The sequence below is a fragment of the Melanostigma gelatinosum genome (assembly GCF_949748355.1).
Source record: "Melanostigma gelatinosum genome assembly, chromosome: 4".
NCBI lineage: Eukaryota > Metazoa > Chordata > Actinopteri > Perciformes > Zoarcidae > Melanostigma > Melanostigma gelatinosum.
Window position 1 is genome coordinate 28,762,055 of NC_136637.1, and position 15,887 is coordinate 28,777,941.

A 15,887-nucleotide genomic window follows, 5' to 3' on the forward strand; every position below is an offset into this window, starting at 1 on the left:
AAGGATGAAAGAAACCTTTTATGTACAAATATTTTGTGGACTGGAGGAAAGCACTGCAAGCTCTATTTGACAACATCGTTTTCAAGATGCGGGGGTCCAAGGCCAGAGGATGATGTGGATGTTGTACAGATTGAAAAGCCCGCTGAGGCGAAATTGTGATGTCAGGCTGTACAAATGAAATTGAGTTTGACATTTTAGTTTTGGAATTCTTCTGTATTTCATTGTAAACTATAAACACACCAGCATAGAAACAAAACTGTTGACATCATAATGTAGTTGTGGAAAGAAGGATCAGGATGCAGAGCAGAGTAGAATAAAACGAATTGAACACACAGTACTCCAAAATATTTTGTCACTTCTGCAGTCCCAATTTGCAAAAGCCTGTGCACTGTATTTGTAAGGAAAGTGGGCAGATACCATTTAACAAAGCTTGATGCTTCATGGAGATGTGTTGACCTTTCAGTAGCACCAGTTTGCGTCTAGAGTATTTTGTCTCCTCGTTAGTGAGGAATTGTATAACATGACACTGTGTGCACCTGTGTGATGGAACCCGCTGCCACCATCAGGTAATCACCAAAAGCGGCAAAACAAACGCAATCATTTTTTTGGCCGCTTACTTCGTTCCCATCTCTGAGCTCTCCCCAGATTCCACTTCATGAATGCAGCATGAATTTGTGTGGAAGCGGTTTACTGCCTGCAATGTGTTCATTTGTAAAAGTCATCTCATCTGAAATTCCATGAGCATCAACTTTACAGCTTTGTACTCATCTTTCTGACCATAACAAGGGAGCAAAGAGCCAAAATGAAACCTGTCAATTTGACAGAAAACACAGCCACTGTGACTGTTAAAGGGGACACATCATGCTCATTTTCAGGTTCATGTATTTTGGGTTTCTACCAGAACATGTTTACGTGCTTTACAGCTCAAAAAACACTTTCTTTTTCTCATGCCATCTGTGTTCACCCTCTGGCTGAACAGTCTCTTTAAGACCACCTCCCCAAAAAAGCCAAGTCTGCTCTGATTGGCTTGCTTGGAAAATATGGTGCAAAAGTAGTTCTCAAGCCGTGAGAGTCTATGTTCTATATATATTCTAATTAGTCTGCATGTGGCACAACTATTACAGAAGGCTGGGACACGGTTTTGAGCTGGAGCTGCGATGTTTGAGGGTTACAGCAGGTGGCGCTAGAAACAAAGGGATGGTGTCCGCTCAAGGTGCGTTTTAGTAAAGATCAAATTCTCACCCATAAAGTAGACGCCTCAGTGAAACGAATCAATCGTCCCCTGTGTTCTACGATCGTGCGCCAGCCGTTGGGCATGTGCAGACTAGATTTTACATTTGTATTGTGCAACGATGACGTGACGCCTTGTGAAGCTGTGAGGTCTCTTTCAAGCCTTGTTGAATCACGTTTTCTGATCAAGCAGCTCACACAAACACCGACAGGGTTGACCGGGTTCACATTTTGTGGTTTGGTAGACACTCCAGACACACAAATGTATGAGCATAAACTCTGAGAAAGCAGTTTTTTATGACGTGTCCCCTTTAAATGTCCGTCACGTAATCAAATTGTAATGTGGATGTGCTGATATCAGCTACGTAGCACAGCTGACCAAGCTCAGTCATACAAAAAAAGTGTAGAAAGTCATACAAACATTGACTCGATGAAATGTTATATTGGGAGTGGAAGTAACAAACTCCGTAACAAGCATGCATTCAGTTCAGTGTGTGTAACAGAGCATTTGAATATACTTGTCAGAGATTAATGTTGCGGTTTGATTGCAGTTGTATGTCTGTTATTTTTTAAGGTTAAGTCGACCTTCCATCCCACAACCGTCCCAAAAGGCATTTTTTATCGCCCCTCCCTAACACCTATTTAACCCCCGTCAAGTCGGTAGTTAAACAAGCTGAACAAAAGCATTGCCAGTCAGGAGGCCTAACGCCTACACGCTTGAGTTCACCAACTAGCTTGGATATTCAAGACTTACTCAGCTTCGATGAAGTGGTCGGAGCACATGCGATAATTTTTGTACTTTTAGAGGATCTTCTTTTTGTTTTTCCGTTCGTCCTCCAACACGGCGGCGCAACACCGTAACTAACCCCCGTGAATCGACGGAAACCAAACATTCGTGACACCAGAAACACGCTGCTCTCTAATGTCACAATCACCAGACGCAAGACTACATTTTAAATTCTTTGTTTGAATAATACAAGAGCATTTGCAGCAGTATTTTGATGTTGAAATAAACGGGCCTAAAAAAAACGATCTCAATATACAATTTACAAAAGTACATTAAATGTGATGAGTTGGAGCTAATACTGGTTTTCAGCAGTGGACCTCACACTGTATTTGAATGGCTTAATATTTGAATGGCTCTTGCTCTTTAGTGTGAGTGTTGCTGGATTGTTTTGTCATGCCTTGCTTGATTTGCTTGTTTGAATCAGTAGGGAACAGCTGTCTAAACGCTACGGGGATAGTCTGTAGCGCGAGTTTGTGCGTGTTGTTTTCCTGAAGCTAGTTTAGCATAGCCTCGCAGAACATTCGCGCCTCAGTTGTGTTTTGTTTAGTTTCCGGGTCAGACGCTGACCCGGAAACTAAACAGACAGACAGACCGGTGTCTCCACCGAAAACATTATATTTACCAAAATTTAAGCTTCTGCATTTTCCAAATGCACCAGTATTATTGTTCGGTTCGTAAGCATCGTACCGAACGGTTTAAAACGAATACGTGATGTTACACACCGAGAAACAAATAACCGTACGTAGCTGTGGCGCCATCATGAGGTTATTAGGTGGTAAGACGGCAGTGAAGGCCCAGGTATAAAATGCACGGCCCGCCACTGGTTTTCAGAGCATGTTAAAGCTTCTGTTCGACTTTTCGCTTAGTGTTTAAAAAATGACCACAGAGAGAGACAGCTAACAAATAAAACATATAACTTTGCATATGAATGAATTGCTACAGAGCGCCGTTGCTTTGTTGCTCCACCGTGATGTCGGTCACCCCGTGAACCTGTGTGAGCTGCTTGCAGTCCAATGCAGCCATTAATTTCCTCGGTCCAGGCAGGGAGGGGACGAGGTGCTCAGTCAGAGACACGGATGCATGACTGCCAATATCTCTGAGGACAGGACAGGAAATGACAGTGTGAATAACAGAAGAGACAGCCAGATGTAAAAAAGAGATAAAGAAAAGTATATCCCCGCCCCTCACCCATAATGAATCTTATGAGCGGTTCGGAGGCCCAGTCCTTCCACGTGGAATATCACCGCTTTCAGCACCTGTGCTAGTGGGTTAGTAAAAGAAATCTCGACCGCCATTTTTTCTCCTACCACTGCCTTCCCGATTGGCTGTGAAGAAGAAGAAGAAGAAGAAGAAGAAGAAGAAGAACCCAGATCAGAATTTATATCTTCATCTTCATTACCAGTAATATGGGAGGATTTGTTTGGCCCACCTTCATGATGAGGTCTGGGGTCCTGAGGCGGAAAATGAACTGAGTGGCGAGGACCTGCTGCGTTTCTTTGACCCGGCCTGACAGCGTCAGCATCAGGGCTGCTTGGTCTACCAGCTGGTCCTTGTAGTCTTTGTACTCCAGGCTCCATTTCAAAGAATTTACTGTAGACCGAAGACAGTATTTCCATCTTCATGACATTGCAGGTTTTTAGCTTTATAATATTGTACAGAGGAAAACTATTTAATTATACATTTTTCTTTCTTGCAGAGAGGTAGATGACAATCCTGCTCTCATTTTAGTCTTTTAAATGTAAAGCTATACCAGCAGCCAGTTAGCCTAGCTTAGCCAAAAGACTGCAAATACTGTAGACCGAAGATGTTAGAAGTGTATTCCCATCTTAACCTCATTGCTTTTTAAAATAAAACTTAAGAGTAATTGTATTGATTATTTTTGCTTTCTTGCCGAGAGTTACATGACAATACCAATTCCACTCTCATTTCTGCCTGGTAAATAGCTACGTAGTTAGCTTAGCATGAAAACTGCAAAACAGAGGGAAACAGCTAGCCTGGTTCTGTCCAAATGTAACAACATCAGCCAACCTGCACCGCCAATGCTCACTAATTGTAATTTTCTTGTTTGTTTCATCCATATAAAAAAAAAGTTTCAAAGAAAATGTATCTGCCGCACCATTTATTGTGTAAATGACTCAGCTTTAGGGGTCTCCTACTGTAAGGGCTGTTTCCAGTCTCTGTGCTAAGCTAAGCTAACATACAATCATATTAAGTGCAAAATGTGTAATTTTCTGCTGCTCTCAATCAAAACAATAACAGAAGACTAAGAGTTTGGTGACATCGTGATGCAGCGTGGGATCATGGGAGTTGTCTTCATTGCAGTCAGCTTCTCACGTTTTTTTTTTTTACCATTTTCCACTCACCTTCGTTGGGCTGCAGGTCCAGTTCCATCTTGTCTTTCCTGACGGTGGCCTTGTGGACGCCGGTGTAGTAGATGACATCCATCTGGCCATGGAGAATGAGCATACGTTGCTCTGAGTTGTCGTTGCGCAACGTGATGGTCAGCTCTGCGTCGCTCCCCATTTCTGGCCCGTCGCCGTCCATGGTCACTTCCAAGGAGACGTCCTTTGCCGCGGGACAGGAGTAGGCCTCTGCTTTGGAGCCATAGCTACACGCCGTCTCCACTGCAATGCGTTCCTGCACAGACCCTGAGAAGGACCAGAACTGTTGAGTCAATTCAATAAAGTACAAACACCATTTTTGCGTGCACGTGATCTCCAGTGGCGTGACGATACCTTCAGTGTGTTTGTAAAGGTCTGTGATATCAATGCGTTCATCGGTGCCAACGGCCTTCGTGCTGATGAGGCGGCCCACCAATTTCTTCTCACTGTAGATCTGACTGAAGGTCCCATCTGTGTTCCTCTGCCAGTAGATTTTATCGCTGTTCACCTGAGAGGGAGAGAGAGAGGGAGAGAGTTAGAAAACAAAGCCCTGAACAGATGGGGAACTCCACGCATCGTTTGATGAAGGCCATACGGATCATGATTAGCACACAGCACACGCCGAATCTGTCAACTCAAAACCACTGATAGATCATCTGTTCACTCCCGTAGGTCAAAGTATGTGAGGAAGAAACTGACTTTTTGAGTGTTTTTCTCCTGTTGGGACCCTTATTTGCAAGTCCTGCAACTTTTATGGTGCAGTACAGAGTTTCTGGAGGACTCTTTTAAGCAGTATGCGATTTTTTAAAGAGATGGAGGTTGTGTCCCTTTCTGGATGTCCGTTGGGAGGTGTACAAGTGTGTGTGTGTGTGTGTGTGTGTTGGTGCTCCCATTCCTAAAAATGAACAAATCACAATTTCAAGTTAAACTCAATATTCCACAAACCTCGGCGAACACAAACGAACAGTCGTGTTTGAGGAAGACCTGACCGTTGCGGACGGCGGCGAGAGAAGCAGGGCCGCAGCAGTACCTTCCCTGGCTGGTCTCCTGAGGAGTGGCGTCGACACCTTGCCAGCCTCCGTTGCCTGGAGGCAAGTCTGGACGAGCCATCCAGCAGTCGTTCCACACGTGGAAGTTCCTTTTGGGGGGGAGAGACTGCGAGGTCAGGCTTAATGAACCAGAGAGCGAAAAACAAAAAGGTCGGCGTCACCATGCCGGCGTCAGGACGAACCAGATGGAGTCTGTGTTGAGGTCGTCTATAGGCTCCAGGTTCTCGTCCAGGTACACGTCCGTTGTCAGGGAGACGTCCGTGTCGTGAGCTGAGCTGAAGTTGGTCACAGTACGACAGGGAACTCCTAAACACCGTAAAACTGGAGAGAAAACAGAGCGATGAGGGGGTCAGAGGTCAGTGTCTGTGAGACATTTAATGGTCAAACACCTTCAGTGTAAAATCAATACACAGGAGAAAGAAAAACTAATAATTAATTATAACCCTCTTTGTTAATCAAACTATAGCTTCTACATATCATTATATTACTGTTGTTAATTAAAGTAATATTAAAATCTACTTAGTAAGGCTATATTTCATGTTATTTTAGTTAATACATCAATCAGCTGACCTGTCGTGAATACACCAGCAAAGACCCAGCACTGGCCGTACTTCACGGGGTTGCCGTTGTTTTTAATGTATTCTTTCAGGATTAGCACACTTCCACTCCAGACGGTTGGGCTGGTTCCATCTGAGTAGTCTCCTGACCAGTTCCCCTCCAGGACTCCACTGTCACCAGGGGAGTTGATCTACATAAATCAAGAATGTGGATTATTATACTTCTAAAATTTAGGTCATGAACTCGCTCCCCAAACACGTAGAAACCCTGCTGCACAGCTTTAACAACATCTACCTTTAGTTAATAACATACATATTTCACTCTCAATTCAATAAAGCCTGTGAAACAATTGATTATGTGTTGTATGACACGTGGGTGCTTTGAGCTAAATGCTTACAACTGACTCACATCAGAAATATTTAATTGATCTCCGGGGAGGAAATTGTGTCACGCTACATTTGTTTTAGTGTATATAAACAGAGAACTGATAGTATAAATAAAAATAAGTATATAAAAGGTGTGCTTTGTACTACAATGTGTGCATGCGCACAGTGACAACGCTAAAATGCTAACATTTGCTAATTAGCTCGAAACACAATTTTGTTAGTTTCACCGGTATTCCGTATTGGACAAATTAAAAAACGTTGATGTGATGATGGCGGATTCTTAAAATGGATCCTGAGGGGGAATGTTTGCACATTCAATAGTTGTTGATATGTACCAGTTTGCAATAGTGCTCGAAAAGAAGACAAATCCATCAGCGTAGTGTTCGTGTTAGCATGCTAACATTTGCTCATTTCCGCTAAACACAGAGTACAGTTGAGGCTGATGGGAATGTCGATAGTTTCACAGTTATTTGGTCCCAAATCGAAGTATTGGACGCATTTTTGACCTGATGAGGGCGCTAGATGAAAGGGAGGGGAACGTTTGGACAGAATTCATGGTACAACAAATCATGGCAGTCACCAAAAAACAGAAATGTCAAAGAGTCAGGCGATCACCAAAATCAATAGGATTGCTCCTCTGGGGACAATGAATGTTTGTACAAAATGTCATGGCGATCCAGCCAGTAGTTGACAATAAGTGACAGTAGCTCACATTTAAGCATTTCCAAGACCTTTCCGTCTAAATGTACTAGTTTGCGGCTGAAAAAGGGAGAAAAAAGAAATCATCATTATGAGGGAGAAATAGCAAGGTGTGGAACAATAGTCTCACCATGGCTGAGATGACTCGCACCACATTAATGGGGTCTCCCCACCCAGACGGAGGAGTTCCACTCTTCTCCAGGACAAAGACACAGGCAGCAAGAATCCCGTCGTCAAACTGAAACCAGCACAGAGGAAACGGTCACTTCCTGCTGCTCCGTCTGTCCACCAAACACTGAGCGACCCAACAGTCCACTCACCTGTCCGTGGCTCCACGTCCGCACGCCAATTTGATTGGACGTGCCGTAGTAGATCCGTCCGATGTCGTTCATGACGTATTCCTGCCTCTCGTCTTCAGAATGCAGGAACACTGTGTCATCTGATGGAGAACAAGTGAGAACATTTTCTCCCATCTGACACAGCAAACATTCGTACCATTGTGGTGTTTGCATGTTTTATTGAGAACCTCAGTGCTGTATTTGAGAAGCTTTGAATGTCTAATCTTGTGTGTAGTGGAGGTGGAAAGGTTGAGTTTTGTTATCTGATTTTCTTGTATTTTTTCTCACAATTTCTTTTACCGACCTGCCCATTCATTTGCTAAAAACTCGGTACATTACATCTCTCATTTTTTCATACAAAGAAAATGATTTTGAACGCTGTTGTGGCCTTTTCGAGATGAAATGCTAGAAAGATGAACAAGGGACCTAAAGGTGATGCTTTTAGGTATTTCACAGGCGATGGCATACCATATTTTGTTCTTTTTGTGGGACTTTTCTTAAAGGGCCAGTGTGTAGCATTTCAGGGGATCTATTTGCAGAAATGGAATATAATATTCATAACTTACATTCTATCCAAAGCAACTTACATTTCAGATTCTATCACACTGCAGGCACACAGCTAAGGGAGCGAAGGGGGTTACGTGTCTTGTCAAGGACACGTCGCCATGCGACTAGCTGAGCCGGCGCTGGGGATCGAACCGCCGATCCTCCGATAGAAGGACCCTGCTCTCCACTTAGCCACGGTCGCCCAATAACAATGTTATCATTAGCGTATAGTCAGCCCTTCATATAGGGAGTCCCAGGCCTTTACCTGCACAATGTCACTCAAAGAGACACAAACCAACCAGAAACAGACTCAAAACAAACACAAAAAGACGACAAAGAATCGCGTAAAAAGGATTTCTAAACGGGGCGGAAAAATGTAATTGCTACAAAAGCTAGTTCCGCAAAAATAGCTTCAAAAAGACAAATCGTGTCTGCCTGTTAAATATCAGGCTATCACCAGCAGCCGGTTAGCTTAGCATAAAGACTGGAAACAGGAGTAAATTGCTAGCCTGGATCAGCACCTCTAAAGCTTACAAATTGCCGTTTTATATCGTTACCGTTTGTTTAAATGACTGCATCGTCTGGTGTTTCTTTTATTTTGACCACCCCCTGAATATGAACCAGATATATCAACCTTATACTGTATGTGTCCTATTTTTAAATCCAGTGTTTACCTTCACACCAGGGGTTGAACAACATGTAGATGTCATTAGCCGGGTCATGTGTGGAGACAGCCTGGCCGTTTGCACAAGTCGTTTCCACGGTGAGTTGATATCGGCCGATGACGGCCGTCGGGGGAGAATTCACCGACAGCATCATCTTCTTGTCGTCCTGTCTCACAACGGCAGCCTCCCAACGACCGTCCTTCACCTCCTCCACCAGAGGGATGATCACATGGGTTCTCTTTGACACAGTTGGCAGCGGCCCTGCGGAGGTGAGAGGACACACGCGTGAAGGATTATAGCACTTGGAAGCTGTTCTTCATATCCAAACAGGAGAAGAAGCGCCACACAGTTCATGAATTCAATCGTCTGGCTTCTTTTTTCAACCTCCCTTAATATGAGCCACACCTGCATTCCTATCTTGAGGAGATATGTTTGAAAAAATAGAAAACAAATCCAGAATGTAATGTCCTGACAAGGTACATGCACGCGCACACACACACACACACACACACACACACACCCTTACAGCATGTCATGACATTATCTCAGTGTAGAAAGTCTGGCAGCAGTTTGCTATTTGAACAATGCTCATCTAGAGCCACATTTTCACTGAGGAGCAGCCAAAGCAGAGAGGCCTTTATAGCTGGGACCGAACCAGGCTTAGGTGGGACTCGTCAGCTGCCGATCAACACCCTGAAAGACTCAATCGACAGCAAACGCGACACTAACCCCTCGTGGAAGGGTGGGCTCGTCACAACTCGACCAGGATTTCACAAAATTGGCATCCCGGAAAACTATCGTACAATTGTCGCAGACATTCCGTACGTTTGGTTGCCGCTTTTTGGATATCTTAGAAGTTTCTTTAAGGTTCAGAATCACAACCGTTTATTGCCATGTTATGTTGAACATACAAGGAATGTGACGTGACGGGAGGTGCAAACATTTAACAATCAGTGGAAGTAGAAACATATTAAAATTTACAGGAGTGACCGGTGGGAATTTGTCCTGGGGATGTCAGAGTCAGTGGGGGTCCCGGGCTCTCGGATGGAGCCCGACTGCGGATGGAAAGAAGCTGTTTTTGTGGCGTGAGGTCTTGGTCCTGATGGACCTCCATCTATAGCGCCCCCCCCCCTAAAGAAACTCTTAGTTTCCCAACATTGCATCATGTACCGCTGATTGGTGGCCACAGATTCTCCCTAAAGTGAGTGTGGAAAACTGCAGCCCTCCCTGTTTGTTACCCTCACCTTGTCTTGTTATGCTGCGTTTACAAATGTCTGAACAGAACTGAGTCACTATGCCGCAATCTCACCGTGAGATGTTTATTCGGATGGAGTGACTAATGGCTGCGTTTGACCACAGCATCCTTAAGCTGCCTCCAAAGAAATTGATGAAACAATTGCTGAGAAAGCGACAAGTCATGGACCACACCGACCAACAAGCTGAAGCCTGCTTTTGTTTGTGGCTTCCTTTTATTTTCCTGTTGCGTGAGAATCAAGCATAATGGGCAACATCAAAATACTGGCTTTAATAGAACATTCACGGTCCCCAGAGGATGAACCCTCAGGCTGCGTTTAGACTTGGAATATATTATAATTACATTACAGTCATTTAGCAGATGCTTTCATCCAAAGCGACTTACAGTTCAGTATCTATCTAAACACCCTCGGCACAGCTACGGGAGCAATTGAAAGTGTCTTGCTCAAGGATGCGACTGGTGGAGCCGGAGTCGGGGATCGAACCGGCGATCCTTTGATTGCAGGACAGCCCTGCTCTCCACTTAGCCACGGTCACCCTTTATGTGACCGGAGCTCGTTGATGTCGTGTTGATTTAAAGCATTGGGCTGTTCTCAGCATCAACCCCTGCTCACAGCAACACTTCAACATTATGGGGAAACTTCTTTTTGCTTTTCGATGACAAGTTCGATGCCACTGTCACATCTGTCCGCTACATATACGGCTACAGCCAGGAAGCTACTGCCCACGGCCATGAAATAGTTAGGCCCATAAACCCCACAAAAATGAATTGATTATTCATGATCTCTTTTGTTTTTTGTTATCACACCACATTGTGGACAATACACTGTTTCTAAATTTAAAAAAAATAAAATAAAATTGACTTCCATTATTTTGGCTACTCTATTTGCAAAACTAGAAGCCGTTCATTTATCCACACGTTTCCTCCGCAGCGAAGATAAGGTCACATTTTAATGCACAAGTCTTTCTGTAAAAGAGACGTCGTAATTATTATCCTCAAGCTTCACTTGTTACCACACACAGCTGTAATTGCAGGATCTACATTGGTCTGTGTTCGTCTCTGCCTTCGACACACACACACCCACACACACACACCCACACACACACACACACAGACACACACACACACAGAGAGAGAGAAAAAGAAAAAGGCAGCATCGATGGCAAATTGTCAGCGGACTGGATTTTCAGTTAGAGCAGGACTGAAGACTCGGCATCCGTAAAAACTCTCTCCCTGGAGCATAGCAACCAGAACTGTTACCATAGCAATAGATTTCGTCCATCCAGTTTCACACTTGGCCTCTTAAGATCAGAGGTCGGTCATGTGGTAAATTCCTTTGTTGAATAAGTATTCATGAACATGGCGCTTGTCTATTTGTGAAAGTCTCCATCTTTATTTATTCTGACGTCTATGCACAACCATTAAACATGATGCTATTTCATGGGAAGCAGAGGTCAGGCTGTTCTCATTTACTGTGTCAATCCTTCATGTTTAATTCCTGGTTGATTTGGAATTGTGTGCATATTTCTTTCACTGGAGGGGCTTTTCTCAGAAGTACAGATCGCTGATGTTGCCGGACATTCGTAGGGGAGTGCATCTAAAAACGTTTCTCAAGATGTCTTACTACGAGGACGCCCTCTAGGTGAACTTCACTGTTCAAATTCCCAGTCAACAAGCACCACGATGTATCCGTGGAGGACTAACCTGTTTTCAGCTCGAGGTGCAGTGTGTCCGTGTCGCGGCTGAAGGGCCGAGACAAGGTAATCCACATCAGGAAGGTCTGTCCTCTGCGGATAATGAAGTCATCACTTTGGTAGAGGTTTGTGTGGTGCTCTGTGCGATTCTCCCCCGATTTGCTCTTCATCAGGTCTATAGATTGGACTTTCAGGAGAAGTTCTGAGGCAAAAAAACAACAAAACCAAATACATACGAGGGTGAAGCCAATCTCATGGCTGCCATTGACTTCGTTTGATAACACAACCGTGAGCTCTCCGAGATGTCAGTTACCATCAAGCTCGCTGCCGCCCGTCACCGGCTTCCCGCCATTTCCCGTGTCCAAAGTGTCGGTGTCGTGTTTGGGACAGCAGCACGGGCAGACCTTACGAAGCCACCGCCGACACGCGTTTTCTTCCTCAGCATAGTCTTCCTCGGGCTCTTCCTTTTCTTCCTCCTCATCTTCCAAATATTTGTGAGTGACGGATGGAAACCGACCCACTGCAGATCTGTCTCTGATTGATCGCGTCTCTACAGGCATCCTGAGAGAAAAGCTGAAATTCAAATGCTTCGTCATTGATTATGTTTCGCTTTTCCGGAAGGACACCATTAACACTCAAGTCTTCACGCTTTAAGACTGTGATTAAAACTACATCAGTGAGCTAATCTTGACGTTAATTCGTTGCTGTTCGTACGTGGTACAGCTGAGCTGAATCAAGAAGACATTTTTCGATTTGAGTCCTTCATCTTTTGGTAATTAATATCACAAAACAAGCACATGATGTTTAAATGAAACTCCACCCTATAATAAATGATTAACCTGTGAATGCTCCAAAGTTATTGATTTATTAAAGTGGTTCGCAGCCTTATGTGATGAGCCTTCATTGACACCAGCCATCATGATCCAATGTGTCCATTTGAATTGATTCCGCGCCGGATGATATTTAACTGTATTTATTATGTAAAAGTGATGTTGTTAATGTTTAGATACAATGAAACCATCAGTGTTTGTCAGTTTGGTCAAGTTCACATTGTGTACTACCCCGAGGAGAGAAGCTTGACATTGGAACGATTTATCCATTTCTTTTAGTCATTATTTGTAGCTTTATTAAAAATATTGATAACTTTCAGCTGTTTAACTTTAGCTATTTTTAGCTAACTCGATTTAAAAAACGACTAAACATTAGTTCAGCGAACTATTTTACCGATTTCTAACGATTTCATTGCTTTTAGCTAACTTCAATTGTTTCATCATTACTGTAACTATTAAACTGTTTACAATTCTTAAAGATTTATTTGAACATTAATACTTTTGGATTACTTAAAAAAAATCAAACAAATGAAAATAGTTCTCCTTGTACAAAAAAAGGATACAGTTCCACAAACACTGCTTTTCTCTTGAAACATCTAAAGATTTTCAATGGGAATTATATAAAAATTGCATATTCTGTATGTACAGTTGGTCAAACCAAACGATCCGGACAAAAAGAGAAACTACAAGCGTGTGTTCTACAACATGATGCTGATTCTTTTCTGTACTTTCTTTTTGCCACCGTCTTCTAATCAAAGTCCACATGTAGGACTTTGATTGCTGATATTTTCTCTGCATATCTTTTCTGTACTTTGCCATCTGAGAAATAAGTGACATTGGTGATGAAGAGCATTATTACGTCTGTAATTTTGAAGTCAACATTGCGGCGGCAACAACAGATAATCGCCAGAAGTCACGTGACTCCCAGGCATCTTTAGTGTCACATTCATAACCCTCCTCTCCACAAATCCAACTCTACAGTGCAGCTATTTTGACGATGTAACTTATTACAAAGACTGAATAATGAATATTAACAAATAACTATTTACTTCATCCACTAATATTGCTGCTAAACTGAGAATGAATCACACAAACTATCTTGAATGGTTGATCTTCTCTACGGTCAGAGAATCGTCCCTCATGGCATCAAGCAGGAAGGCTGCTCTCAGTCTGCAAAACCATCGGGACTCATCTGGAGCACTGATGCTGAATCTCATTTATTAAGTCAACTGTGCCGGGAAACACAGTTTGTGTAAAGATCAAAAAGCCGTGCTTTGTCACCAAAGATTAGAATCCCATTTCTCAGAGCACTGAAGAATCTGAGCAGAAAAAGCACATGTAATGTGCAAAACTTAAGCTGGGTGGATGCCACAAATCCATCCTATTACCCCCCCACATTTCATTTGGCCTCTCCTGTGCTCACCTCACTCGGATTGGATTGTCTTTCTGGCAGCGATTTATTAGTAGATCAGCTCGTCTCACAGTAAAAAAAAACAGGACTAAAATATTAGAGAAGCAGAAGAGGAATTGTGCTCCGTATGTTTGAGATTACAGGGTATCTCAGACCTCAAAAACAGATAAACAGCCACACAGATAAAAATACAGAGAATAAAAGACGTTTGCACTGCCGTGTAAACTAACGCAGTGAGATGAGGAGGTGCAACCCTCACCGAGCCAAGAGCGACACGTTGTGGATGAGAAGACGCCCGACAGCTGATCCTGCTGTGATATGAGATCTCCATGTGACATCCTCACTGCTCAGCGCAGACTTTTCTCTCCTCAGGGCCGTGGTGGCACATGTCTGCATGTTTACATGCCAGGATCATCCCATGTTTGTGCGACTGATTACATGTAGAGAACAGGCGTCAACCTCCAGTTCTGAAGAGTGAAGTCAAGACCTGCATTCTCTCTAGTGTCCACCAGGGGGCGACTCCTCTGGTTGTATAGACGTCTATGAGAAAATGACTCTACTTCTCTCTTGATTTATTACCTCAGTAAACATTGTAAACATGAGTTTATGTCTCAATCTCTAGTTTCAAGTCTTCTTCAATACAGCATGATGTTCATTTAGTACATGATGGTCCATTTAGAGTCACACAGACCATAAAGCAGGGGATGCTTTAGGGCGGGGCTACTGTGATTGACAGGTCGCTAGCGTAACAAAAGCCGTCGTGGTCACTTCCGTTCTTTGGTTGCAAAAAGTCAAGATGGCGACGGCCAAATCGTCAAACTCGGCATCAGAATCAAAGCTTTACCAGAGAATTTAACACAAATGCTGACTTTGACCCGGAGCAAAGTAATGCAAATGTTTTATTCCCCTTCACGTCTGACGAATATCACCTCATCCTCCTGGTTTGCTGCAGATGCTGCTCGGAGTCACCAGTGATAATATATGTCATGACATGCAGTTGTGAGAGAAGAATGCAAATGCATTCAGGGAACAGGTCAGAACAGTCTTCATCATGCATGAAATGGAAACTGTTGTTTGCTTAATCCTGATACTTTTTTTTCTATTTTATTCTATTTTATTCTATTTTATTCTATTTTATTCTATTTTATTCTATTATATGTTATATGTTCATGTCTATATCACACTGTGGGACTGCAAGAAACGGCATTTCAAATTTTCTGTATGCATAACACATGTGGAAACTTTGACAATAAAGTGAACTTTGACTTGACTTTGACTTTGATATGACAAGCACACAAACTCTTCCTCCTATCAATCAACTATCGGGCTGCAGACAGACACAGACACATGTGAAAACAGCTGGTTCAAACTCACGCAGTTCCAACGGCAGAAGAAGTGAGACTGTGCAGACTGGAGGAAGAACTCTTCTGTGGAGCTTCGTCTTTGTGTTTCACGAGCTACGAGGTCAGACCTCCTTTAAATACTTGTGAGGTGAGGTGAGGCGAGGCCACGCCCTCCCGCTGCACTGACAGCAGTCAGGTCTCTTATTTTGCCAAAAAGCAACAGCTGAAATCATTTACGCCGGCAGCCAAGTACTGCAGGTTACATTCAGTCATTAATATGAAGCAACAGAGGTGTGATATTTCCCCTCTGTGTGAACCTTCAGCACACAGAGAGGAATGAAAGAGTGAAGTTTGGTGAATGTAAGAGCTGCTGAAGTGGAGATTTATCATCAGAGTCTGAGAACAAACTCATTGAGAGGAAACGTCTTAAAGAGACGTTTAGTTCCATTACAGACATTTAGAGACTCTACAGGTGAATATTCACCACTTCATCACTCACATTAAGAGACTCTACAGGTGAATATTCACCACTTCATCACTCACACCAAGACAGTTATTTCTCTTCAGGTTTCCGAATTATTTGGAAGAAGCTGAAGATGGATTAATTTTCTTGTTGTTTTTGAACTATGAGCCAAAAGGTGTGGTCATTTTTCAAACGAATTTCCAGGGACCTTGTAAATGGTGAGACACTGTGAGGGCTGAAACTCACCCCACA

General features: G+C 43.2%; 1 protein-coding gene across 1 annotated transcript; it reads right to left on the minus strand.

The window, feature by feature from the left end:
- Positions 1-183: 183 nt before the first annotated feature.
- Positions 184-15,264, minus strand: LOC306776274 (protein-glutamine gamma-glutamyltransferase K-like). The gene is made up of 14 exons (XM_079266914.1): positions 15,204-15,264; positions 11,902-12,161; positions 11,599-11,790; positions 8,649-8,900; positions 7,411-7,529; positions 7,221-7,328; positions 6,018-6,195; positions 5,630-5,768; positions 5,344-5,536; positions 4,753-4,906; positions 4,381-4,665; positions 3,447-3,607; positions 3,206-3,342; positions 184-3,113 (listed from the first exon to the last, which is right to left on the minus strand). The coding sequence occupies exons 2-14, from the start codon at positions 12,146-12,148 to the stop codon at positions 2,954-2,956; spliced, it is 2,325 nt and encodes a 774-aa protein (XP_079123040.1). The 5' UTR covers positions 12,149-12,161; positions 15,204-15,264; the 3' UTR covers positions 184-2,953.
- Positions 15,265-15,887: the final 623 nt, after the last annotated feature.

Bases quoted from the DNA above. Each gene is read 5' to 3' on its own strand.
- LOC306776274 (XM_079266914.1), bottom strand. From the start codon at position 12,148: ATGCCTGTAGAGACGCGATCAATCAGAGACAGATCTGCAGTGGGTCGG. The intron at 6,196-7,220 runs GTGAGACTATTG...TGATTTATGTAG, and splicing joins TGCGAGTCATCTCAGCCATG to ATCAACTCCCCTGGTGACAG. The intron at 4,907-5,343 runs GTTTGTGGAATA...TCTCCCTCTCAG, and splicing joins GTTCGTTTGTGTTCGCCGAG to GTGAACAGCGATAAAATCTA.